The 27928-nt window shown below is 33.6% G+C and overlaps 1 protein-coding gene across 8 annotated transcripts in view; it reads left to right on the plus strand.

Moving 5' to 3' along the window:
* Positions 1-27928, plus strand: part of LOC129952461 (rap guanine nucleotide exchange factor 4) — a 225633-nt gene that overhangs the window by 166004 nt on the left and 31701 nt on the right. For 6 of the 8 annotated variants that reach the window (XM_056065049.1, XM_056065047.1, XM_056065052.1 and 3 more), the window contains 5 exons: positions 8565-8656; positions 20705-20770; positions 21246-21332; positions 21402-21543; positions 21771-21957. In XM_056065049.1, coding sequence (XP_055921024.1) covers positions 8565-8656; positions 20705-20770; positions 21246-21332; positions 21402-21543; positions 21771-21957 — 574 coding nt within the window. The remainder of the gene's footprint in view (positions 1-8564; positions 8657-20704; positions 20771-21245; positions 21333-21401; positions 21544-21770; positions 21958-27928) is intronic. The other 2 variants (XM_056065048.1, XM_056065054.1) reach the window with 1 other exon arrangement.

A 27928-nucleotide genomic window follows, 5' to 3' on the forward strand; every position in this document is an offset into this window, starting at 1 on the left:
AAATAATTCCTGTCGAAGAGCTGATCACAATTTCTCATTTAGATCTTGTGATTTAACATTTTTAGACTTTTTTAGACGCAAGTAATTAATTGATTTCTGTTTTAAAAAAAAAGTTATTTTGTAAAACGAAACCTCCGGTTAGAAAATTCAGTAAGGTCGTAAGATGAAAAATTTTAACTATAGGCAAAAAAAAAATGTTTTAACAAGCTACAATAAGATTGGCTTCTCGTTTATGCAATGAAGTTCGAATAACAGAATTAACGTCTATTCACCGTGACCTACAAACTTACTAAACACTTTATCGGCCTTTTTTTTAATTTGTAAATCACTTTAAAGAATTGTTAAAGGAGCTTTAGTCGGCGAAACAAGAGATATTAAGTTCACATTTAAAAACAGAACAATCCTTTAGAGTTATATCGTGAACCTCTGTATAATGTAAGAATGCCAGAGAAAACCCACTGCTATATTGTGTTTTTTTGTTGTTGTCTTTTGATAGAACTTACGTTTTGAAGTTTTAAGGGTACCAGATTCAAAAGATTGTAGTACCCGTGGCGTGATTGCTAGCACATAATCGTACTAGAAGTCTTGGGTTCAATATCTGCCTGTGCCACCTAAAGTATTTTTTAGCGATAACTGCATCTTGAGAGGAATTGACAAACCTTCCAAGAAAAGTTTACTCTGTATAAGCTTTTTCCTCTATCCTAGTCCTTAGATTTCGTTCCGAGAGGATGGAAAACAGTATTTGTCCAGCCCATCCAGAAAAAAGGTGACTATTCTTCACCCTCTGCTAATCAACGGATTAAACTTAAGCCTCTCCTTTTCAAGGTCATGGAAAAGATTATTCTTTATCAGCCCAAGAAATTTCCTAAAAATTAAAGCTCCTTAATGATCGACATCACAGCTTTCGCAGCAATAGGTCCACCGGTGATCTCATGGTTCATCTCACCGAACAGTGGAACAAATCTTATCGTTTTGGATAAATAAAGATTATTGCACTTAATATTTCAAAAGCATTCTATAGGGTTTGGCATCAGGTTCCCTTATCGAAAATGCGAGTTTTCGGGTTTCATTAATCAATTATTCATTTGATTATTAACTACTTTTCGGGTCGTTAAATACAAGTAATATTGGAAAGGTTCAAGTTTGAAAACCACAAAATAAATGCTGGTGTGCCCCAGAGCTCTGTTTTATCTTCAATACTCTTTTTAATTTTTAGTAATGATTTCCCGTCTAAATTCCCAATCCAATTCATTGTTTCGCTGACGATAGTTCTCTTAGATGTTCATATTCGTTTCCAGATTCACACCCATTTTCTTCGGATGTGGAACTGCAACGACAAAATATGATAAAAATATTAAATTCCAACCTAAACAGCATTGTTTAAAGGGGAATACAAAACCGCGTGGAATTTATTGCTGCGTTAAAGAGAGAAATGCTGTCTTTGCTATTATCCATGAATGGCACTTATCACATATGCGATGCAGGCGAAAAATGCTGCAAGATGTTTGGGGTTCCTAAGGCTCCACTTCTGATTACAAAACTTACATATGTATGTATTTTCAAAGCTTGAGTATAACTCCCATCTCTGGGCTGGTGCTTTTATTTACTTACTCAAGCATCTTGGACAGTTTTAAACGTAAAACTTTTAAATTGGTTGGTGATAATATCGTCGTTTCTTATATCACCCTATTTTAAACAGTTTAACAATAATACTTGCGCTTCTTAGAATGTTCATCAGTATACCCTCGAGCCAAACTTCGGCCGTACTCTCAAGTACAGAGATTCGATCTTTAGCCGTACTACGCGAATGGGGAATACTTACCACAACCTATATTTCCAAGACATTGTAATATGCAGGAATTCAAAACTAATGTGCAACGATACCTTCTTTCATACCCTCTCTCCCTATCGTAATGCTCACGCTGTGTCTCTGCATAATAAGGGTAGAAATATCCCCTTGAATGTGCACTCATTATAAGGGTTTCTCAAATTAGTCTTTGGGATTCGGCATAAAACTTTAGGTCCCCTCCATCCTTGACATGACTCTCAGCCAAGCATGATTGAGAGTTGTAAGTAACTAGCCCTTAGTTATCAACAGACAGTCACGCTAACTTATTTCTTTTATAAAAATGCAGAAGAAGTTTAGAAGCTGGGAAATAATGATTACTTTTAATAATTAATTTCAACTTTCGTAACAATTGAGTGGCAATTCACTTTTTTCCATTAAAATTAAACGTAATTGTAATCGAAAAAATAAAAATGGTAGTAACTTGTTATTGGAATAGAAATAGAGTATACAGCTTTCATAGTCATACGTTTTTTTTAAATTTAAAATACTTGTTCTTTCAAAGCTTTAGAGAGTGGTGAATATAGAATATCCCTTACTTAAAGAGTGATTAGTTTAGTGTTCAATGATTATATTAGAATCATACTTCGATGATAACTTTCGTCAATATTCTCTTCAGCTATTCCTATCATTGTAAACGTATTCATTGTAACCTAGAATACATCCAAAACTTCCTCCAAAATACGCAAGAAAACTTGCGGTAGAATTATGCATTAACTCGTATATGGACACGTTAAGTAAGATCTTGTCAGATGTTAATGTATATAAGTATGAATTCAATCAATTTAAGAACCAAAAAAACAGAATTTCAATAGATAATCGTTAGAAGATTGTTCCCGATTAAGTTTTTCCTCCTAATAAGTTAGAAACAAAAAGCAGAATAATAATCCAACTTGGTAAACCATGGCGTATACTTGCTATTTCAAAATTGAATAATTATTTTTTATTTCTCATGTCACTGTGCAACTTGTACATACTCTGCGCTGCTTAAATTATTCCATTTAATTATTCAAACAAAATTTCAGGGCTTAAAAGATAACCTGAATCATAATAAATTTATTCCCTTTGTATTTGATTAAAATTAAATCAGTTCTTCAGAATGGAGTGCTGAAAATTTCCCATAAACCAAAACCCTAATTCAAAACACCAAAAGATCGACCCGCTATGTACAGAGACATCACTTGCAATCAGAATTTTATTCTGGTCTACACTCTCCCACATCTGATGGTTGATGAATATTTTTGTTGGCCTATATAATATTTCCTGTGAATTAAGCCAGTTTGCTTGTACGACGAAACACACGACCAACCTTTTAGATGAAAATTTCAAATTAATAATTAGAATAAATTATTCGAATTGTTTGAGAATATTTACGGAATCTCTGGTGGTATGGATATGATGGTGGTGAATTTGTTAGGCCATAAATGAGTGATGATTCACACTGAAAATTTCCATAAAATGAAATTGATTTTAATATACGAGATAATTAAATACAAATTTATGTGCCGTGAGATATTAATAAATTTTGATGAACATTATAAGCTGCTTTCAATGGCCAATAATGGCAGATAATGATGCGGGAGAATGAATGTAGAGAGTAATTAATTAAAAATGACCGAGAAAATCACTCAATTATAATTATATTGGCATGTAGGTCATGTTAGCAGATGTTTTTTGTTTTAGCCTGAAATGAAAATATACTAATTCACATATATTTGAAAATAATCATTAATTAAGAACATTCATATGTGTAATTGATTAACTAATAATAATTTGCCCCCTTTAGAATTAATCTTGAAAGTGTGTGGTCTTGTCCTAGAATGCAACGTTATCCATACTTGAGGATATTGTTTATTTGCTTAAAATAAGAATAGAATTTGGGTTTTAAGAATAACCTCATTAATTTGTATTATCAATGTGGTCAATAAATAATATTTATTTATTGTTGAAAACAGCTGGTGTTTGTAGATTTTCATAAAATATGGGCTTAATAATTGGGTTTTATTGATATTGAAAAACCAATTTTTATTAAGATACGAAAATCTCAGTCTTAACAAAATAAAAGATCAATTCATACATCTTTCATTTTTGTTTCCTTTTAAATGGCGTTGTATTAAAAATTTTGAAACTAAGTCTTAATCAGTTTCAAAAACTTATCCTGCTATATCTTGAAGCAACATACAAATAACAAAAATAATAATTAGGTAATATTAAAATGCTGCCCAATTTTGTATACTTTATTTCATTTGACAAACGACAGCATTTTTAAATCATTCGTTGATTTTGGTATCAAGAGAAAGATTATTATTCTATTCTGAAAACATGGGGTTAGTCTTTGGTATGTGTAAAAACATGATTCCATGTGTTATTTCTTCCATTCCTCTAGGAATATTTATCTGTCCTAATATGAAGTACAGATAAAAGTTCTTCAACCGTACAACCCGAATGTGGATTGCATCAAAATTATTACACCTTTCTTAATGCCTTTCAGCTCCAAGCTGGTTCTAGTAAATTCCTTAGCACACTGTTATTTAGTTAAAACTTATTTAATGTAATTAAAGCATTGATGGATCTTTCACATCTGTAAAGTTATTTTCCCATAGAAAATTAGCGTAATCATTGAAATTTAAAAAAAAATGTTGACATTTTTCGACGTTTATTAAATCAAAAATGTGAATTAGATGTCTGTGTTATGTGATTGTAAGTTCGTTCGTTAGTTCAGGATACCCTTTTCATCGGCCATATCTTAAGATATCGCCTAAAATAAATTTTCTTCCACATAAAATTACATGAAAAAATGCAGAAAGAAGTTTCAAAAAAATTAAATGGGTAATGTTTTTACTAAATCAATTTTTAAAAATATTGGTTGAAGCCAAATATCTCATGAACCAATAACGCTACCGACTGCATTTAAATTTAAAACTATACATTGTAACGTGAAATTAAATTGGTATACAGTATCAAAAAAAATCGACTTACGATTATTTTTATAAATCCAAAAAACTTAATCGAATATAATAATTAATAATATTATGAATCTTAGAATATCTTTTTTAACAACCTTTTGACCAATTAATATGGAAATCGAACTGACATATTTATAATAAATAAAAACCTACAAAAATGTTTACTCAACAATTGACTCCCTACTCGAATATAAATAGGCAACGATTAAAGGTATTGATAACAGACGTTTCAAGATCCCTATAATCTTAATAAAAGATTTGTAGAGGTATGTTTGAGCGTACGTGTGTACGTACGTTTGTACGTTCTAAAAGCTTTTTACGCTGTCCATATTTCAAAAACCAGTAGAGATATCGACTTCAAATTTTTGTATACAGATAATGATGTAGAAAGGACTCTCAACGAAAATAGAGTGTTTTGTTTTAACCTTAGCAATTTGATTAACCTGAAATATCTCACGAACCAATAACTTTACCCAAATCGAAATGTTGGCCCTACTTTCGTCTCCAAAGTTCAGGTTCTCTAAGGTTCAAAACGATTGAAAAGAGGATCGCTTTCTGTCAAAATGTTGCTCCTCTTTTGAACCCAATAGTTGCAGTTATCAGACAAAATACAATGACTAGGATGAAATAAGGACGACAGCAAAAGCCTCAAATAAACCATGACTCTTTCTCTCATACTACTTTATTAGACGCTCATTCACTGCCTTACTTATTTTCTTTTCTCTCTCTCTTTCTTACTTGCTTTTGCTCTTTCTCCCTTACTCTGTTTCATTTTATTTATTAGAAAGCTTTTTGTAAAAAAATAATACAATTCATATTTTTATTTAATTCTTTTTTTATTCAGTAAACAAAGAAGTTTTTATTAACATTAGTAATTAATTTAACAGTAATACAAACAGCACAAATATAATCTTAATTTCTTTGTTATCTTATTCTTCGTCGACCTCATTTAGATCGAAATGAGGGTCACAAAATATTCGCAGAAAAACGGAAAGAATTCTTAAGATTCATGCAGAACGAAATGAAGACGATGAAAAATCGTTAAGGATGATATGAGGTTCATTTTTCTGTATGAAGGAGGAAATGAGGAGAAAAGATCCTTTTAAGGATCAGAAAAGGGCCAAAATTTTGTATATTTTGGCTTTAAACTAATTTCATATTAAAGAAAATATTATTTTTGACATTCAGTACAACTTTTATGAAAATACAAAACAATTTTTTCATACAAATTTAAAATCTACGAAAAATAAAAAAAAATTGATCGTGAATAAATGGAATGACTTTAAAATGATTACATTCTGTTCTAAATTTTGTTGTAAACGTTAGAGCTTGTTCTAAGAAAAATTATATTGACTTCAAATTATTTATCTCACACAAAAATTATTATGAATTTTTTGTTAAAACTTTTAGCAAGACCAATCTACAGACGGAATGGGAAGTTATCCGCTTCCCATCCTCTTTATTATGAAACATTTTGAAATCACACGTGTTTTATCATATAAAAAATATCGTTGTTATTTTTTTAGTAATCCAATCCAAATTTCTTTTTACAAAAAAAAAAAAAAAAAACAATTAAAAACTACTGGTAATTGATTTCCAACTCAATTATATTAAGAAAAAAGAACAATATTGAATCCAAACTTTGTTTTACTAAATGTTATTATTAATATCATGCAGCACTAATGCCCAATTTCATAAACAACTTTTATACACATAGCAGGATTTTAAACTGTAAAATAAAGGATATTTTAGTTTTACCAAGCGTTTTTAAAGTAAACAAGCGTTTAAACTCCTTTTAAAAGTAAATGTCCATTTTTGGCTCATTAAATTTTAAAAGTGTCATTATAAAATGAATATGACAGATTGACAGTTGATATTTTGTTTTGTTAAATTTTCTATTCCCAATATTTGGAGATACAGAATGAATAGGTAAACAGCATTGCATTACTATTTATAATACCGTTTTTATGATTTTAATTTTTAACTAGAATATAAGATTGGACATCTTCATCTGTCGAAGAAGAACAACATTAAAGTCATTCTAGATTCAAGAGTATTCCTCGTTCACAAGAATCCCTTTTGAACAAAAATATCCTTGAAATTTCCCATTTTAAGCTTGGTGAAACTGACAAACTTTAAAGGCCAGATAAAATTTAAAAAGCTTTTAGATAAAACGCTTTTAGTGTTTGTTTATGAAATCGGACATAAGACTTTTTAAAATATTCTATTGACAATAACATACAAATTTCAAAAAAACATCTGGATTTTTACTTAAATATCGTGGACCATACAGACTTCAAAGTTGTTCCCTCTCATAAAAAAGTGTTTTTGCATTTCAAAAATATTGCTTGTGATTTCACTTCTCCAATATATTTCTACAGAAAACGGATGAACTTAAATGTTTAATTCCAGAATTTTACAATTTCTTAAAAAGACAAAAATTACTTATAACAATTTTTTAGGGGAAGTTTAGTATGGGCCTCCTCCCAAAGTCTTTTATTTCTTTAAACACCACGATTCTGTGTATTTCGGTCCTATTAAGAAAGTTATTAAATATCATTTGTATCATATTATGTTAAGTATAATTGGAAGAAGCTTATGAAAAACACATAAAGTTTGACTTAAGTTACCACCATCCAGTTCAAGCACAACTATATTTGAAATACTCTTGGTCGAAAACATTAAATTGCCAAAGAAAAAGAGATTTTAGCTCAGGGACACATGGCGAATGTTAATAAATGACATGTTTTCCTTACGTCTACAAGATATCCTCTGGTAATTGCTTTTCTCAGTATAATCCAACAACTGAAGAGAGCTCATGCTTAACGCAAAATATCTGCAAATTATATTAAAATGATACAAAATAAACCCTTGCAGTTATTTGCTTTTATTTTTCTGCAAAGGAATAATATTCCCAAAATAAAAACTTCATAAGAAGAAGAAAAAATAAGAAAACACAGAGAAAGATATTTAATAAATTTTCGAAACATAAAATAATAATTTGATAAAAGCACTTTCATTGTCCTACACAATATAACACCTTTCAGAATGTAGATACTCCCCATTTAATATTCTTTCATATAATTTTGTTTACAAATCACCAGGTGTGCTTTGTTGTGCATATTAAAAAGTCCTACACATAAAAATGTATATTATATATGTACATACAAAAATATATAAAGTAACATGTACTGTTTCATATAACAAATAAAGAAAACATACTCGTATATTAATATTTCCTTAAGCAACAAATATGAAAAGTAAACATGAAAACACCTTTTATCCTTACGAAACATGAAATAAAGTTATCAGCCAGTCATTTTTCACCGCACCTGTCACACCTTGAACAACGCAAATATCACCTTACTGAGAGTTCGAGACAGACCGAAAACAACAACAAAAAATCCAATATTATACCTATCTTATACCTTACCTACCTGTAGGTAGCCAGGCACTTTGCGATTTAACAAAAGTCAGGGTTTTGCTTTGGCCCTTTAAGGATAAATAACAAGCTGTTTGTTTATTAGTGTAGTGTGTAGGAGAGTGGGATGAGCTATGATGGGGTAGTTAGTTCAGGATCGTAAAGATTTTGGATAGAATTCAACAGGAACCTTTTATAGCCACTATAATATAACATCAGCAAAAGTGTCCTATTTATATACACATACATAGATGTTTAATCATTTAATTGCAAAAAATATATACGTATCTTAACACCGTGCTTACTGTATGTATCTCATTATCTATTACAGGTTTTGGGGCGGCTATGTCAGCAGCTCCAGCGTCTCCAACAAAAAGGCCATTAAGCCCGGATCATCCAAATCCGGCACTTCCAATTACAGAGGTAAGAATGAGTAACAAGAAAAATTTATTTAAGAACAAAGAAAAAGCAAGAAGGACATGAGACAAATTGAAAAAAAAAGAAACTTCTTTGAATATGTCCTTTGGTTTGAAAATGTTTCTTTTGGCTCATGGTTCTTCTATTTCCGGCTATCCACAGTAAAGAAGAAATAGGTTCCGAAAAAAATTTAAATTTAATGAAAAACTTTTCAATTTTGTTTTTCTTTTTTGAGTGTGGCATTTTACGAATAAGACATTTTTCATGTTTCTTTTGATTTTAAGTACACCCGGTAGAACGCAACATCCGGTTTGATGGATTTTTATAGGGGTTTTAATGGTTTTCCGAAGGTATCTGTATTGGGGTCAGAAGTTCCTTTAATTTGGGAAAGTTAGACAACCTACTTCGAAAATTCAAAAACAGTAGGTTGGAACTGATGATTTAGGGGTCATTTATAATGACATGTTTAAAGTTTCTCAGAGAAGATGATTTGTCAAATTTCAAAGACAAAGTAACAAAGAAATAAAAACAAGAAAACTTTTTTAACAATTTTTCTTACCTAAATCGAAACACAATGGCCTATTAATTTGATTGGCTAAATTGATAGAATACAAAATAGATTGAAGGCAAATCAGCTTTTGTTATGAAGTAGGTAGATTGATAGCTTAAACGGCTACCTTTTATATAGGGACTGTCCAACAAAAACAAAGTTCTTAAATGTTTGTAAAATTAAAGTTAAGAACAAGGTTCCTTTATTCTCAACTGTCTTGTTAAGATAAGGACACGTGTATTATGCACGAAACAATTGGGATAATAAGTTTCACATTTTAGGTTTTTCATTTCATATCAAAAGATATTACATCAAATTAAAATGGTAAACAAAATGTTAAACAAGTTTGTTAAATTTGCTTAATAAACATACCATACAACTGAAAAACCCTTACAAAAATACGTCATGAAAAACGGACAATGTGAATTAAAAATCAAAATCCTTATTCAAAATATTTGACTTTTTTTAGTTGGAGAGTAAGTTTTTAAAGATTGTTTGATTAGTCATTAGAACTTAGACCAGTCATACAAATGTTGACGGCTTAGGGATATTTTTAAGACTCTTGTCTTCCAAAACTATGTACGATTATATAAAAATATAAGAGTATCATTAAATCAATAAAAACTTTTCAAATAAGAGGAAATATATCAAATAGCCTTTTATTTTTGGACAGCTGCAACTTTTGAAGCTTTCATCATTTGATATTTTACAAATAAACCTTCGGCTTTACTAAAACAAAACGATGCATCCTTCAAAAAAGCATTATACATTCTTTTGGTTCGTCGTTAAGCGACTTCTCGACATTTTATAGTGAAACATCTGGAAACATTTGAACCGTTGGGATAAATTAAAGTGCTTAAAGTACATCAATCAAAAACAACGATGTGTATTGATGATTTAGTTGTTCTGTTTGCAAAAACTCGGGTTCGTCAATTTCTCGTCATTCTTTGGAATAATAGTCATTCCATAAACGACAATAAAAAAACATTTTTTGACAAAAACAGCACACAAGGCTTTTAATGTTCAGCCGATTGCCAGCAACGTCGTGCCTTTAAGGATCCTGTTTTTAATAAATGAATCATCTTCCGAAAAAAAACCTTTATTTAATTCATAAATTGTTGCAAAAGAGGACTCCGTCATCAAGCCTTTTGAGCTACGTACGTGAAAAATAAAATCTATGTCAATATTCCAATTCAATCGATTAAATACCATAGAGATGGAATTCGTGAGATTATCAAAAGGACATGCAGTTAATTTATGGAAAGGATATTATGCTTTTGATTTCGGTACTAAAAAAATACTCAGTTTTAAATCTCTTACTTGAAGTTTTATAACTGGTATCGACACAGGATTTCATCTTCTTACCCTCGGTCTATAGCTAGATGTCTCCAGTTTCGCGCTCCAAGTTGGGTGAGGTCACTTTCTACTTTTGCGCGCCAGCTGATTCGAGGTCTTTCTCTACTGCTCTGTCATGTGGTTGTGGATGCGAAGACTTTCTGGGCCGGAGATCTGGTTTTAATACGCTCTACGTTACCCAGCCATCTTATTCGTTTTTCCATCTTCTCATCCACTCCCCTTCTATGCATACGGGACCGTAGATCGCACGAAGAACTTTCCTCTCGAAATGACCCAAGGTGCTTTCATCCGCTTTTCTCATAGTCCATGCTTCTCCACCGTATAGCAGGACGGGGATGATAAGGGTCTTATATAGCGACACTTTGGTCCTTCGAGAGAGGGCTTTGCCACTCAATTGCTTTCTTAGCCCAAAGAAACAGTGGTAAGCAAGAGTTATTCTTTGTCGGATCTCAGTGCTGATGTTGTTTTCTGCGTTTATAGCGAAGCCTAGGTAGACGAAGTCTTAGACTACCTCAAAGTTACGTCTGTCGATGGTGACGTTTTGACCAAAACGTCGGTGTTGTAGGTCCTTTCTTGACGACAGCATGTACTTTGTTTTGCTCTCATTAACCGTTAAATCCCTTTTGACGCCTATACCTCAATACTTACAAAATCCTCATTGACATCCCGCTGAGTTCTTCCGATTATGTCAATGTCATCAGCATCAGCAAATGCTAGTAATTGGACAGACTTTTGAAAGATAGTGCCTCTAGTATTGACGTGTAAACTCTGCACTATTCTTTTAAGCACGATGTTAAAAAAATCACATGACAGCACATCACCTTGTCTAAAACCTTTTTTGACATCCAAAGGTTCTTTTAGGTTGTTTCCAACCTTTGTGGAGCAGCGCGAATTCTCTATAGCCATCCTGCACAAACGGAAGAGTAGATACTGTCATATGCGGCCTTGTAATCGATGAATGATGATGGGTTTTTTGCAGGATCTGCCGTAATGTGAATATTTGATCGACTGTGGACTATCCTGGTCTAAAACCACACTGATAAGGACCGATCAGGTTGTTGATGATGGGCCTTAGACGTTTACATATTACGGCAGAGAAGATTTTGTTGGCGATGTTAAGTAGACTGATTCCTCTATAGTTGGTGCAGTTTATAGGGTTTCCTTTTTTCCGAATCGGGCAAACAATAATGAGGTTCCATGCTTTCTTCCGAATATATCTTACAGATAAGTCAGTGCATGCTCCTAACCAAATTATCTTCAGCTGCTTTGAAGAGCTCGGCATTCAACATCGGCTCCAGCGGCTTTATTAAACTTCAACTTAGATATGGCAATCTTTACTTCGCCTGAGTCGGGAAGACGGGATTGTTGGCTTTTATGTTCTTTTATTCTATAAATGAGTGATATTTTTAAAGTGGAATATATGAAACAACGAGTAAGTCTAGTTATTGTAAAATTAAATAAATGCAAATCTTTGCCATATAATTTTGAAACAGTTAAATTTTCCTTGAGGCAAAATTAAATTTTCAATTTTACTTTTACAAAGCATCGCTAACGCAGCTAAATAAATAACACTGGTCGACAAAATTAGGTTTTTTTCTTTTACACAAACAACACAATACTTTGTTAAAAGATTAAAGCTCCACCTTGGTTTGACACTCAACTAAAAAACTTAAAAAATAAAAGAAATAAGGCATGGCTAAAATTTAGTTAAACTAGAGCAGAAGAAGATTCCAGGATTTACTCCGAACTTAAAAATATTTTCATTGACTACTACAATATTCTATACTCTGACTATATTATAATGAATTGAAACAGACCCCAAAAAACTTCTGGGATTTCGTGAAAAGTAAAAGAAAAACTGACGGTTACCCAAACTCTATGTCTTTTAATAACACAACAAGTCATGACTCCCAAATAATTTCAAATATGTTTGCTAATTTCTTCAAAGATGCTTTCGACGTACCTCCTTCTTTTCAAATTCCCGATTCGTTCTTTCCAGCCCAAAATTATCCTCACCTTAACTCACTTGACTTGACAATATGTGAGGATTCAATTGGCACTGATGGAGTACCATCATGTGTTTTAAAAAAATGTGTGTCTCATTTATCGTACCCTCTGTTTGTTTTGTTCAATGAATCTGTTAGAAGCTCAGTTTTCCCACTATTATGGAAAAGTGCATTTATAAATCCGATTCATAAAAAAGGGTCTAAGAATGAAATATAAAATTACCGGCCGATTGCCAAACTTTCTGTTATTCTCAAACTATTTGAGTCCATTATCTGTAAGATGTTATCCCTTAATTGTAATTCAATTGTATGTGAAAATCAACATGGTTTCGTACAGAATAAATCAACAATTACAAACCTACTTCACTTCACTTCTTTCTGCCTTGACTCCTTCGAAGATCGTAAGCAAGTGGATTGCCTATTCACAGATTTCAGCAAAGCCTTTGACAAATTGTGTCTCAAGACTTTAGTCCATAAACTTAAGGCCTTAGGTTTTAACGACTAATTCTTGATGTGGATCTCGTCTGATCTCAAGAACAGAACTTATAGCGTTATATTCAGAAATTAATTCTCCGACCAATTTTACGTCAACTCTGGTGTTTCACAGAGTCGCCATTTAGGTCCTTTATTATTTATCTTATATATAAATGACATAACATCCGTTATAAAAAACTCCTCCGTTTTAATATACGCTGATGACATTAAAATTTTCAAATCTATTAGTTCAATTAATGACTGCTCATCGCTTCAAGAAGATCTTCATAGTTTTAGGGAATGGTGCAATACAAACTGACTTTTATTGAATATTGACAAATGTAAAACTATGTGTTTTACACGCAAAAAAAAAAACAATTATAGATTATAACTATTTATTAAATTCTTCCTCCCTTTGTTAGTTTTTCGTTTTCTCTGATTTAGATGTTATTCTTGACAGTAAATTAACGTTCTGTGACCATTATAACTTTATAGTTAAAAAAGCGTCTACGTCTTAAAACTTCTTTATATATCATTTGTCAGGCCAATACTTGAATACGGCTGTGTTATATGGGCACCATACTATTCAGTCCATATTGACAGACTTGAAAGTATCCAAAAAAGATTTATGCGTTTTTGTCTTCGTTTTCTTCCATTTTCCCAAATATTCACACCACCTCCTTATTGTCAGAGACTTTTGCTAATAAACCTACCTACACTTTCACAACATAGACAATATCTCCAATTTTGTTTTATTTAAAAATTAATTAATGGTTCTATTATATCCGCAACAGCTCTGAATCGTCTAAATTTTAGCTACAGCCAAACTAGCATAAGAAGACAGATACCTTTATGTCCGATCTTTAGCAGAACTAACTATGGTATGAATAGCCCTTTAAATCAATTGATTTCAGTCTACAATAAATTTTATAATTTAATTTCATCTGTTAATGACAATGTTAAAAGTAAGCAATTTAAAGAAAGCTTTTTTAATATGTTATAGTATTTATTTATTTCTTTGTTAGTTAAAATTTTAAATTAAAAATTATGTAAATAGCTATAAGTTTATATTAACGTTAGATAGTTAACGGTTTAAATAAACAAGTTGTAACTAATTTGAATCTTGTAATACAATTTTTCAAGAACATCATGTTTTTAAAATATGCAATTTAAGAAAGAAATAAAATCAAAATGGGGGTTTTAAGACTAAGTTAAGTCTCAATATATCTCTTAACATTAAACTGTACGATAATTTTCCAGATCTTTGCCTTTTAGTTATACATTACGAAAAAAGTCATCCTATTGACTACCCTAAAAATTGACAATCAAAAATTGTTCTACTAACTATCCATCAGTCAATTTTTTAAAATAAGGTTGTCATATTGAATATTTTGGTAGTCAATGCCACAATTTCCCAAATTTCATGTTAACTATAGACGATTTTAAATATGACAACCTTTTCTTCTGTGTAGGTTAAATCATTTTAATATGTTATTTAGGTTATGGATATTCTCATTAGTAGTTAGACTTTACTTAATTCTAAATGAAGTTTTGAGCTAACCTAAAATTAAATACTGTCATGTTAGGTTAGGTTAGGTTAGAATGGCTGTCCAGATATCATTGACACACGTAGACCTCAAGGGTCCATTGTGATACCACTAATGAGGTTATTCATGGGAGAGTAATGAATTTAAACAAACCATTTTGTGCTTTTAATAAGGTTAGAGAGACGTTTTGTGTCAATATTTGCCAGTTCACTGGTATTATCGAAGAAGGGTTTACCGAGAAAGTAATTCCTTCTAATGGAGAGTGCTGGACATGTACATAGAAGGTGTTGGACTGTTTCCTCTTCCTCCTCGTCCATGCAGCTTCTACAGAAGTCATTTGTGTAGACCCCTAGCCTCAGAGCATGTCTACCTATGAGGCAGTGTCCCGTTATTACTCCAATTGTAGAGCTTATACTTTGTCTGCTTAGTGATATCAAGCCTTTTGACCGTTTTAAGTCAATACTTGGCCATATTTCCTTGGTTGCCAGGCAGGTGGTACTTTGTGCTTGAGAAGATATTTGCATGTAGCAAGTGGTGTTCCTATGTTATGTTTTTGTCTAACATAAGGCAGAAGTGTTCCGTTTTTGGCGAGCTCATCGGCTTTGCAATTTCCCGGAATGTCTCTGTGGCCCGGCACCCAAATGAGGTGAATGTTAAATTGTTCCGTCATCTCCTTCAGAGATGATTGACAATTGTGGACTGTTTGAGAGTTTGTGGAGACAGACGCGAGAGATTTAAGAGCGGCTTGGCTGTCCGAGAATATTCGTATATCCTTACAAGATATAACGTTTTCTTTGAGCCAGGATAGTGCTTCTTTAATCGCCATTACTTCTGCCTGGAATACACAACATTGATTGGGAAGTCTATAGGATAGACTGAGATTCAGTTGTTCTGAAAAGATACCACTTCCAACTCCGTGATCGGTCTTTGAACCGTCAGTGTAGAAGTGTACCGCATCGTCTTCCAGGGGTCCCTCTTCTTCCCAGGAGGATCTTGAAGGGATGGACACATGGAATCTTTTACCAAATACCATTTTTGGGGTGGTATAGTCTAAGCGATCTGGGATAGATCTGAAATTTTCTAGAATGGTTGTATGTCCAGTATTGTTACTGGTCCATTGAGAGGTGGCTCTAAGCCTTACACATGAGTTGGCAGCCACCTTTTTAGAGAAGATGTCAAGTGGTGTAAGGTTTAAAAGCACTTCCAGTGCTGCGGTTGGTGTTGTGCGAAGTGCTCCTGTGATGCACATACCTGCTGACCGCTGGACTTTAATGAGTTTATTTAGATTTACCATCTTATCCAGTGCGGTCCACCATACGACGGCGCCATAAATGAGTATCGGCCTGATTACCGAAGTGTATAGCCAGTGGGTTATTTTTGGGGAGAAGCCCCATTTTGATCCTATGGCCTTTTTACAAGTAAAAAGCGCTACAGTAGCCTTTTTGACTCTTTCATCAATATTTGCCTTCCAATTTAGTTTTTTGTCTAAAATGAGGCCCAAATATTTAGCTTGGTCGGAAAAGCTTAATGGTATTCCTTTAATCTTGGGTGGGCTAATCTGAGGAATTTTATATCTTCTCGAGAAAAGTATTAATTCTGTTTTGTGTGGGTTGACGTCCAATCCACATTGATTAGCCCATTTAGTTAGCCTGTTTAGGGCATTTTGTAGGAGTTCCGAGAGAACTTGGGGGTGCTTCCCAGATACGGATATCGCAACGTCATCAGCGTAGGCAATCACCTTGAAACCTTCTGTTTCCAATGTTGTAAGTAAGTCGTTTACTACCATGTTCCATAAAAGAGGCGAAAGAACTCCACCTTGGGGAGTGCCTCGATTCACCGATCTGGTGGTAGTAAAACTTCTCATGTTAGAAATTATTGTCCTGCTTTTGAGCATGAGACTTATAAGATCTATGAGTGACTTCTCTAATTTCAGCTTATCCATTGCTGTTGTGATCGCCTGGTAACTGACGTTGTTGAAAGCTCCTTCAATATCTAGGAACGCTACCAGGTTATATTCTTTGTATTCGAGGGAATGTTCAATAGTACGTACCAGTGAGTGAAGTGCTGATTCTACTGATTTTCCCTTAGAGTAAGCATGTTGAGCTGTGGAAATGAGACATGGTTTTAAATTATGTCTGATATAAATTTCAATCAATCTTTCCAAGGTTTTAAGAAGGAAGGATGATAGGCTGATTGGTCGTAGATCTTTAGGGTTAACATGTGAGGGTTTCCCTGCTTTGGGAATGAAGACTACTTTTGCCATTCTCCAGGCTTTGGGAATATATCTCAACCTTACACAGCTTGTCAGAATGATTTCCAATGGTGGAATAATCATGTCTGAGCATTTTTGTAGTTCGGCCGGAATGATTCCATCTGGTCCTGGAGATTTATATGGATCAAAGCTGTCTATGGCCCATTGCAGTTTTTCCCGCGTTATTAGATCAACTAAATCGCTTGTAGAAGCTTGAGACTCTGATGTTAAGTCGTTGAGTATGTTAGAACTACCTGGAAAGTAGGTGTCTAATAACAGATTAAGAGATTCTTCATCTGTGATAGTCCACGTGCCTGTTTCTGTCTTTAAAGCACTAGGTATTGTTGGACTTTTTGAGAGAATTTTCCTGAGTCTTGAGGCTTCTGAAGTATTTTCTATTTTACCACAAAAATTTCTCCAAGAAGACCTCTTACTCTTTCTTAATTCTTTTTTATATTGCTTTAGAGCTTGTTTGTATAAGTCCCAGTCAGAAGGAGATCTAGTGTACTTAGATCTGTTGAAGAGTTTACGACAGCTCTTTCTGAATGGTTCTAATTCTTTATGCCACCAATGAGGTTTCTTTTTACCCTTTAAAATGGTTACAGGGCATGAAGATCTCATTGATTCATTTAAGGCTTCGGTGAGATGATTTACAGAAAGGTCTAGTTCATCTTTACTGGAGGAGCTTTTAAGAAGGTTATGATTAAGCAGTTGTGCTAGTACCTCTCTATAACGCTTCCAGTTGGTATTCCGGTGATTTCGAAATCCCGTAGATGTATTTGCTACATCTTTGAGCTCAAACTGAATGTATTTGTGGTCAGAGAAGGAATTTTCTTTTGAGACATGCCAGTTTGAAATCATATTGTGGATCGAGTCAGAGGTAAGTGTAATATCAAGTACCTCTTTCCTATTCTTGGTTACAAATGTGGGTTCATTACCAATATTACTTATGAGTAGGTTAGTGCTTAGTAAATAATCAAATAAGTACTCACCTCTCTCATTTATATCAGAGCTACCCCATACCGTGTGATGGGCGTTAGCGTCTGAACCAATTAGGAGACCAACTTTTTTCGATTGCGCGTCCGCAATTGCCTTCCTCAAGGTGTTTCCTGGAATTGGGCTGTCGTGGCCAAGGTAGGAGGATATGAGCCAGTAGGTGGCTTTATCTGTTGTAAGGACAGCGGTGGTAGTGTCCTTGTCGCTGTAATTGGGGAGTAAAAATATGTTTAAGTCATTTTTTACTAACATGCATGACCTTGGTTCACCTTTCTCCGATGCATATAATATTTTATAGCCAGGAGTCCTGAGACCTCTGATGATGGAGTTTGAGACCCACGGCTCCTGTATTAAGACGATGTCTTCCTTGTTCATATGCAGTCGGAGTATCAGGTTGTTCGTGGCCATGATGGCGTGATGGAGATTAATCTGTACTAAACGCAGCATTGCTACTATTAGTCAGATCAACCTCCACCACTGTTTTGTCGGCGTTTTCCTCGTCTGAGGAGGACCTAAGCAGGTCTTCAATTAATCGCTTCCCTCCGCTGAAGAGGCTTCTGTGGGGGGCGTGTTTAGCGTATCTTCATCTTTTTTGTATATACGCATCATGATTTCATCGAAACCATACCTAATCACACCTTTGGTCGCGGCCAGTGGAGCCAGTGATTCCCTATTGATCAGCACGAGAGCCGATCTATAGTGACCAACTGTCTCCTTCTCAACCTTTGGTACTTTCCAGTCGTGAGTAGGCAAGTCCGGATTACTTGTTTTGATCAGTTTCATGATCATGTCTGGACAGTTGTGAAGAGCCGGGACCATTATACGTGCTCTTGGCCGGCAAGGAATATTCTCCCTTGCAACAACCTCGAGCTTGGCACCCGGCCAGACTTCTGGCAAGCCATTGACAGCAGCCCTGTATAGATCGAAAGATCTCTGATCACCACAGGCGATGAGTTTGATACGATTTTGGTACCATCCTGCATCGGCTGTGTCTGGGAGAGGCCCCGGATTTTCCTCGATAACAGATAAAAATCTGAAACCGAGGTGAGCCTTGACCACTGCCCAATGATCATGAGAGATTTTACCATCCACATGACTCCTGTCAATGACCGCGGCAATGATCTTACCTTTGAGCGCGTCGCTGAAGGAGAGATCTTTGTTGACGGCTGATGTGCTGTTGGAAAGCACCTTCTGCCTTTTTGGTTCGGGCTTGTCACCCTCGAAAGACCTATCTCGCTTTGACGTTGAGTCGCCGCAGGTCGGTTTAGCTTTTTTGCTAAGAAAGCCACTAGCCCACTCGAGTTTACGCGTTTGCTCTGGGGTTCTTTCCGCCGCCGGTATGACACCGACTGCGGCTAGAATCCTTTCGGCATTGCGTTGGTCTCGATTGGCCTGTGACTTCTTGGACTTCTTTTTGGCCAGCCCAGAACTATGTCCGTGTGTCACAGATGTGGGTCCACCTCCAGATTTAATCGCTACCGATGCCAATCGGGGTGTGCCCTCACCCTTTGAGTCAATTCCACATGTCGCAGATTTTGTCTCTCCGGATGGGGTGTCCCTTTTTGGGGTCGCTTGCGACGTCCTAGCAGGAGCGGGGAAGAGGTGGGGTGTGGAATTTCCGCCATTGGGACTGCCGAGCGTCACAGCTGTTCCACTGACGGGTAATTCCTTCAAGTATATGTTGCGGCTAGTAGAGGGAGAAGGACTCTCGCCACTAGTTGCAACCACAGGGTTGACAACACGTTCACACACCTGATTTGGCTCGACAGCCTTTTCAGGTGATGTGACCGCATTGGCAGCCTTGGTGCGATTTTTTTGTTTAATAATAGTTTTGTTTGTTTGTTTATTTTTAAATTTTTTCATTGTATTCCCACGAGTAAAGCGGAAAGACGGTCAGCCCCGGCAGAACCGCTTGCCGGGGAAAGGCAGAAATATGACGGACCTTGCCACAGCATCCGAAAGAGCTCGTTAACGGCTGGTTTATCCCCCAGCCTTTCATTCTTCGGCACGGTTTTCGTACTAGTACGCTCACATCACCACTGAAATTAGGAACCTCTAAACTATGATTAAATTGGGTTTCCGAACGTTGCACTATTGAGGAGTTACAACAATTCAGCGATCCAACTCAACCTTAGCTAATCACCATCCTGCCAAAAACGCACAGGACTACTGTGGTGATCATTGCCCGCCTGGCACCCACTTGGAGGGTTTGAATGAGGATTTTGCCGGGCTAAATACTGTCATAGTTTTAAAAAATAAGTTTTGATGTTAATTTGTAGTGATGCTTTCGAATCCGAACTTCGGTTTTGTTTTCTTTTTTTAAATTTTGAAAATACCCGTTTTCAAATTATTGTTTATATAGTTTTTATGTAATTCAAAAACTTAAAGAACAGAATTGTTTAAACGACGAATTTGTTTCAGTGTTTTTTTTTTAAAGATTATTTTGAGACATGTGAAACCTAAAAACTTAAGAAGATTTTTAGAAAATGTTATGAAATACTTAAATAGAAGAAAGAAATTATAGACGAAAACCATCAAAAATTGTATTAAAGAAAATCTACTTCACAAATATTGAAAGCCTTAAAAACCTTAATATCTTACAAACCTTATGTGATGAGTAATTTTGAAAAATCATGGTAAAAATGGTACATGATTGCCAGGAACAAAAACGTATGTACCAATGCAATTGTATGAGTTAACTTATAAAAAATATACATAATTGAATTTTAAATGTTTCAATGAAACACATTTGCCTCCTAAAAAATCACATCCACTTGATTTTTGTTTAAATCAACTGTAATTCATTTATTTTTAATTTAGTTGTGTAAATTGAAAATTATTACAAAAAAATAACTTAACACGTTTAAAATTTAGGATTACACAAGTGAAAAAATGAAAAAACGTGGGGATAAAGAAAATCTTGGATTAAAAAAGCAAGTGGTAAAATATTTGTGTACACTTAATACAAATTTTAAACTTATCTATGTTGAATCCCTTTCCTCGTCGTTGTGTACGTTTTCGTGACACTGCCAATTATAAATAGTTTGAATCCCCAAGAAATATGCATAAATGTCAAAAAAGTCAAAACTGTGTCGTTCAGAATGTGTTTTTTTAAAATCAATTTCATCATCAAACCTTAGAATATTTATCATTCACAAAATTTCAACGTTGTGTAGTAAACCTGTTATAAATGTTTACCTGTAAGCACCCTCTGTAAAACCAATAAAAACCGTTCACAAAAAAATGTTATATGGCCCTCTACCTGCAATACATACTGTATACTGTATTCGTATAATTGTTAACACTATATGTCCATTTATTATTCTTTAACTTTAGTACTCGTATTAAGTTTCGATATTTCCTGTTGCTGTTATAAGTAACCCTAATAACGCAATTCATCTTTCTATACTTTTAGTCACCGAGTCCTGCTATGTCCCGCATGGGATGGGCGCTCAGAACTCTCCTGGTCACAGATAGCTCAAGTTGTTTGAAAGATAGAAAAGTAAGTTTTCGTTTTATTTATCCTTTTTCTTGCGAAGAAAAATAGTTACAAATTGAATATTTTCCACAGGTATCGGGCAAATTAATCAGAAAGTGCGCTCCAGGCACTGAATTGGTCGATTGGTTATTGAATCTGTCACCGATTGTACACACCAGAGCCCAGGCGGCGGGCATGTGGCAAGCTTTACTAGAAGAAGGGGTCCTTTCACATGGTATGAATAATCCTTTTTTTTTGTGTTGAATCCGGCTTACATCGGCTTTGAGTTATATGCTCTGATGGCAAAGTAAAGAATGTCGAAGTGTGCTGATGGTATATCCTTCTATGTTGCTGATGCTGCTAGATATTCTTTTTCATTTACAATTTTCCCCATGTTTTCTTTGTACATTTCTTGTATTTTCTTTCACTTTAGTTTTTGTTTTTCTCTTTTTTCAAAAACAGTGAACAAAGAACAACCGTTTAAGGATAAATGTTTTTTATATCGATTTCGTGTTGACGAGGAAGGAACAAGTGGCGGAGCACCACAAACGGATGATGTTAATGCATCTAACGATCATGTTCGTGAGGCATTAGGAACGCTCTTCCAGCGAGGACCAGATGCTACACTTCGCATGATTCTAAGGAAACCGTAAGTTCTGCTTTGTTTTTATTTTTATTTCATTTTACTTTTTTTTGTGATGTGACCTTATTGAAAAGGTAGAACGTTTGTGGCATTCAAAATGAGGTTATGGGGTATGGTAGGGTAGAAGTTGGTTTGTCGAGTGTGTTTTCTACTCGGCTGCATTTAAAATACTTGAAGTTTTGAACACCTTAACTTTTATTTATAAACCTACGCTTATGTGAGTACCTTCTCCTCAATGTTGCACTTGATTGTGGAACTGTATAGGTACTGTGGAGAGTACTTAAATAACTCAAAAAATAGACTGACAAACGATGGTGGTGAACTGAGTCTGGCCAGAACATGTAAAAACCACTTACAATTAAGTCCTAGTGATATTGTGACTTGTGGGCTTTGAGGGAATATTTTTAGGTAAATGTCGGTTTTTTGTTGTCTTTTGTTTCCAAAACTCAAACCACTTGGTGTCACTAAAACTTCACAAGGCTTTTTTTTAATTACCTAAAAGTTTTGGACGCAGGACATAGCTATTGCACTTTTGATAATTTAAGAATTTCTTTTGAAAATGAATTCGTATGAGGTACTGATTTCAAAGCCTTTTACTTTGAGTCACAGATGGCCATATCGATTTTAGAAAGAGTTCTTTTTAAGATTTTAGTAACTTGGTTTTTTAAGTAATAGTCTATGCTTTTATAACCTTAAAAGGTTTTCAGCTGTGTCCTGCTGAATTTGTTTTTTGTCTCATGTTTTCTATGATGGTTTAGTGCATATTTCGTTCAATATAGACTTTCAATGACTATGAACGTACGTACGTCATACAACAGAATTCACAAGTTAAAGGTCGATAGAGAGAAGTATTAGTGCAGCGTTCTATGGTCAAAATAATTACTTATTTTCCTGACGAAATCGCCTAATTTAAATAAATAATTTTATTTCAAATTCTTATAACTGCTGAGTCTTTTACTATTTTTTAAGTCAATATTAGTATATGCTGTATTTTTAGGATTTGGGATTCAGTGGGGTTAATACATACAAATTACACAAAATGGCTGCTAATTTTAATTGTACTATTGTGGAAAAAACCTATACCCCATTGTCTGATATTTTGATAAAAAAATACTTCCAAACTAAAATGAATGTTAATCAATAAGGACTGACAACGAGACTATAGGCGTTTGACAATCTCATCAAAATCAAAAAATCTCGGCTAGGTAAAGTCTCGGTTTTATACATATTAGTCTCGTTTAGACCTTGTCTGGTGGTTTTTCTTGTGAATAGGATAATTTGTTTTATCCTAAGTCTAATGACAAAGTCTTAAAATACTGAGAAAATAAACATGGAAGAAAATGTATACATAGCTAATGAGTTTCTTGGAAAACATACTTTTTATCAACACAACTAAACGCAGTTTTTGAAAATATAGACTACAAACTGAAATTTAAATTTTGTTCATTATTTAACGTTCTAAAATGTGTTAAACTCATTGTAGAAACATATTTATATTTTAGGAAATATTTCAGTAAGCAATTTTAACAATCATCTTTAATTCTAGAAAATACTTTTAAGACCAGGGATGAAATAGGCCAAATTCAAGTCGAGAAAGCCACATCATTTCAGGAATGCGTACGATAGTGAGAGCTGCTACGAATTAAAAGCTTTCTATTAGTAAAGTCAAGGCAGAAGCTAAAGTAAATGCTAATAAATCGATTGTTGCTCAGGTGATACAGTTGACATACTATATAATATACCAAAAAATAAAGAAAAGGCCACCATTCAATGCTGAACGAAAGACCTAACGCCTTAATTTTGCACATAATCATGTAAGGTGGAATCAAGCTTGGTATACAATCCTTTAAGAAAGGAAGAAATCTATGTTGAAAAACTGCAGAGCAGGCGGTGTAGAGGTATGGAAAGCAATCAACTATTACGGGATCGTGATTTTCAAAGCTCTAAAATGACGACAATCATTCACAAATCGATTCTGGAACACACTTTTCCGCAGTTTTCTGAATTATTTTAAAATTGGGGATGGCTTTCAAGAAAAGTCTACAAAGAAGGACGACAATACTAAAAAACCGAAGAGATCATTGAAGGCCTAAAACGGTTCTGGGCCCAGATTTCGCTCAATTAAATGACAGCACTCTACGAATCCATGCACGTTACTTAAAGTAATTGAGAAATCAATAGGCAGCTCACATTACTAATAATTATCTTAATTCATTCTAAAAAACCAGTGTTAACATAAACCATAAGATTTATGATAATTTATCTGCTTTAGAGGGTCTTACAGGTAAATTAAGATCTTGTTCCTCATGTGACACACGTGCTTTGTATGACCTTCTTCAGAAAAACTGCCATAAAACTTGTATTTATCAACTTGCTTTGTAATATAGACTCCAACATACCTTTTCTTTATAAAAGGTGATTTTGTAGCTATTACATATATTTTTGGCAAGCTGACGCACGTTTCGTGTTTTGTTTCACTGTCAAACATCTCCAGTTTGGTCTATAATTTAACCAATTAGAAACAAACAACGCTTGCAAATTATTGAATTTTATTATTTAAATGCGTGCTCTGTTAAAAAAGTTCATCGAAACCGTAGATCCACTCTTTGACCGAAAAATTGTGTTTAGTGACGAAGCTCATTTTTGTCTCAATGGGTACGTAAATATGCAGAATTGTCGATTTTGGTAAGTTTTCAAGAGCTACAAACGCATACAGAAAAAGTCACAGTTTGGAGCGGTTTATGGGCTGGTGGCATCATTGGACCGTACTTCTTTACATTTAGGACCTTTAGTCTATACGGACAAGCCCACTTCTAGTGACGCATTGGCCGAAATGTTGGAAAGAGTATGCCAAAATTGGATGGACCATTTGAGCGCAATCAATATTTACCGTACTTTTATGCATTTTTTTTGAAAAACTTTCTTATAGCTTTAAAAAAATCACACTTTACATTTGGGTTTTTCTAAAAAACCCTAAGTATTTTGAAAATATTATCAAATATAAAACACTAAAAAAGCTTATCCTTATTCATGCGACACGAAGTGGATATACAGTCTCGTTTATCATACCTTTTAGATAGAACGATGTCGCTCTTGATGTTCCCACAAGAACAGACGAATACTCTTCTACCTCTACAAAACAAATTATACCAAAAGTAAAAGTCTGAAAATGCACGAGATTTAAACTTTAAGTACTCTACTTAAATTTGAACTTTGTTAGAATTTTTTTTTGTTTTTATTTTTTATTTTCTTCTAATTAACAAAATAGAATTTTTCATTATATAATACATAACAAAAATAGCTTAACATGATTTGTTATATAATTTATTTAACTAATATTAAATTATTATATTTTTTTTGGTAGATAAGAAGAAGGTACAATCTGTTGCCCTAGACAAGAATCGAAAGTACCGAAAGAAATTTTTGATTTCAGTTTCGTATTTTGATTTTTCAAAATAGAATCTCTTAATTTTAAACCACATATGAAAAACAAACATTGGCATGGATGTCAGTAAGTGGAAACTAATAACTTCACTAACTATTCTCAGTACTTATAATGCTTGAAAATTTCATTGAATGCGTTTTGAAAATTCATATTTCTTAAATTCACAAATTATGATTGTAAAAGTAGTATTTAAAAAACTTAAAAAATCTTACAAAACAATGACATTCATTAAACTTTTGACTTGTCTTTTAGATTTTATTAGTCATAAAAATGTAAACTTCTGTGGTTTTTCTTCTAAAATGTATCTAAAAGTTTTGTCTCTGAAAATCAAAATATCAACAATTCATGTTTCTCCCTTAGTTTTATTTCTTTATATTTAATTTATTTCATGTATTCAAAAGCAAAAATATAATAAAGTAAAATGTAATTTAATATTAATTATACAAATTCATTATTTCTTCTCTGCAGTGCTTAAATCTTAAAATTACCCCAAACTATCATCCAAACAAGTAGTTTACGCGCTTAAAGCAGTTATCATGAATTTTATTGCATTCATTTTAATAAGCTTTCATTTAAAAAAAAATACTCATGTGTCCATGAAATAAGAAATATGATAGATATTGTATAATTTTCACAAAAGTTTAAATCCCAAAAGATAATAACCTAGATTTATGGAAGTTTTTCCTGTCTGCGTGTTGAATGATAGCTTGGATATTAATTGTATAAAGGATGCAATAATCCTTTAAAAAAGCTCCAGTTAAATGTTCTTAAGGGATCAGATTTATTTATTTACATGTATCTTTTTTAATTATGAGTCTCATTCTATAACAACTGTCCTTGCTGAATATTAAGGTTTTATAGTTCTATTAAGAACACTGAAAATGTGTGTGCACTTATGTATGTGTAACGTGTATTCATAAATAGTATGTTTTTAAGCTCAATTTAGAATCTTATATGAATTGACAGGAACAGTACATACTTAAAACATCTAATCCTCTCTTCTCCAACAAATTTCATTATATTCTTTTGATTTCCGATTTAAATATGAGAATTGCAATAAGAAGTTATATGTTTTTGAGCCCTGAATCAAGTACAGAATATGCGTCATCTATAGTTGTCCCCAAGAAAAAAAGTCTAAAGGTGTTTAGCCACATGATGAGTGGCCAATTCTGATCACCTCTTTGAAAAATAACACATACAAAATATTTGTCTAACTAAATGTTATGATTATTTTTTGTTAGCTTGTATGGCACGTTGCACTGTCTTGTGGAAAATACCCATCGATATCTTCTAATACTGATCATAAGCAATCTGGAATAATAATTTGGCAGAACCATAACACCAGCTTCATTTTCGATTGCCTTTGCAACCCAAACTCCTACCGCACCAAACAGTTACAGGATGAGGATGAGAGGCCTTTAAGGAAGTATTATTGGATTTTCAAATCCTCACATTCGACAATTCTGACATTGTGGTCTGGGGTTAAAATATAGCTCATCAATGAAGATAAGTTTTTAGATAAAAATCCGAAGCAAACTGTGACTGCAAAATGTTCACTACTTTTCCAGTAAATTTTAACAATTGCTTTCAATATTCATTATGGTGTAATATTTACATGTTAATTGTCAAAATATGATAAATTCAGATGTAACAGTTTTCCAAACAGCAATCTATTCAAACTGAAACATCTTATTGGAAAATAATTTATTTTAAGTATCAAATGATTCGTGTGTACAGCGAACAAGTATTTGCAATACCTTGACATTTTGGATGTTAATCGGGCATTCTACCTATACTAGCTGTTTAATGTGGCTGGCACTCCCATACGGTTTAATTATTTTTCGCCATGAGTTTTTAAAGACTAATGTCCTATTTGGAATAGTGTTTCAGCATAGTTAGTTCGTAAATGTCATTACAAGAAACGCCTTATTATAGACACTTATGATAGGGTGAAAAACAGGTAGAGCCTAAAGATATGCTACTAATAAGCGTTCTATAAAGAGAATATATTGAATACCTTGTTACAAGTGTTACCGGTGGATATGCTAGGGTGAGTTGTAAATGAGATATTTTAGGGTGGTAAAAATTAACTTAAACTACTCAATAGGCTCGTAACTAACTTCACATAAAAAACCATTCCATAATATTGCTTCGTTGTGACGTTAAAGACGAACAAACAAACAAACAAACAAACTGACTTTCCCATTCTTAATATTACTTTAGAAGTATTGCATATCCAATATCTAAACAGCATGAAAGTTACAACTCCAAACATCGAAATTCGCTCTGATGCTTTTATTAGAAAAAAATCTTAAATATCCAAACATAAATTGCGCTGTATCGAACAGCTTACTTAAAAATTTAAAGAAGCTTTAATATGACTTTTGTTAAAGATAAAGGAACTTTTTCATATTATTATACACATTCCCAAATAATCTATTATAACTTTCTAAATAAAATATCTAAAGAAAAAATAATTTTTAAACTACCAATATCTTGACAAAAAAATTCCTTTTCTTATTTTATGACTTT

The sequence above is a fragment of the Eupeodes corollae genome, chromosome 3 (genome assembly GCF_945859685.1).
Source record: "Eupeodes corollae chromosome 3, idEupCoro1.1, whole genome shotgun sequence".
NCBI classification, from domain to species: domain Eukaryota; kingdom Metazoa; phylum Arthropoda; class Insecta; order Diptera; family Syrphidae; genus Eupeodes; species Eupeodes corollae.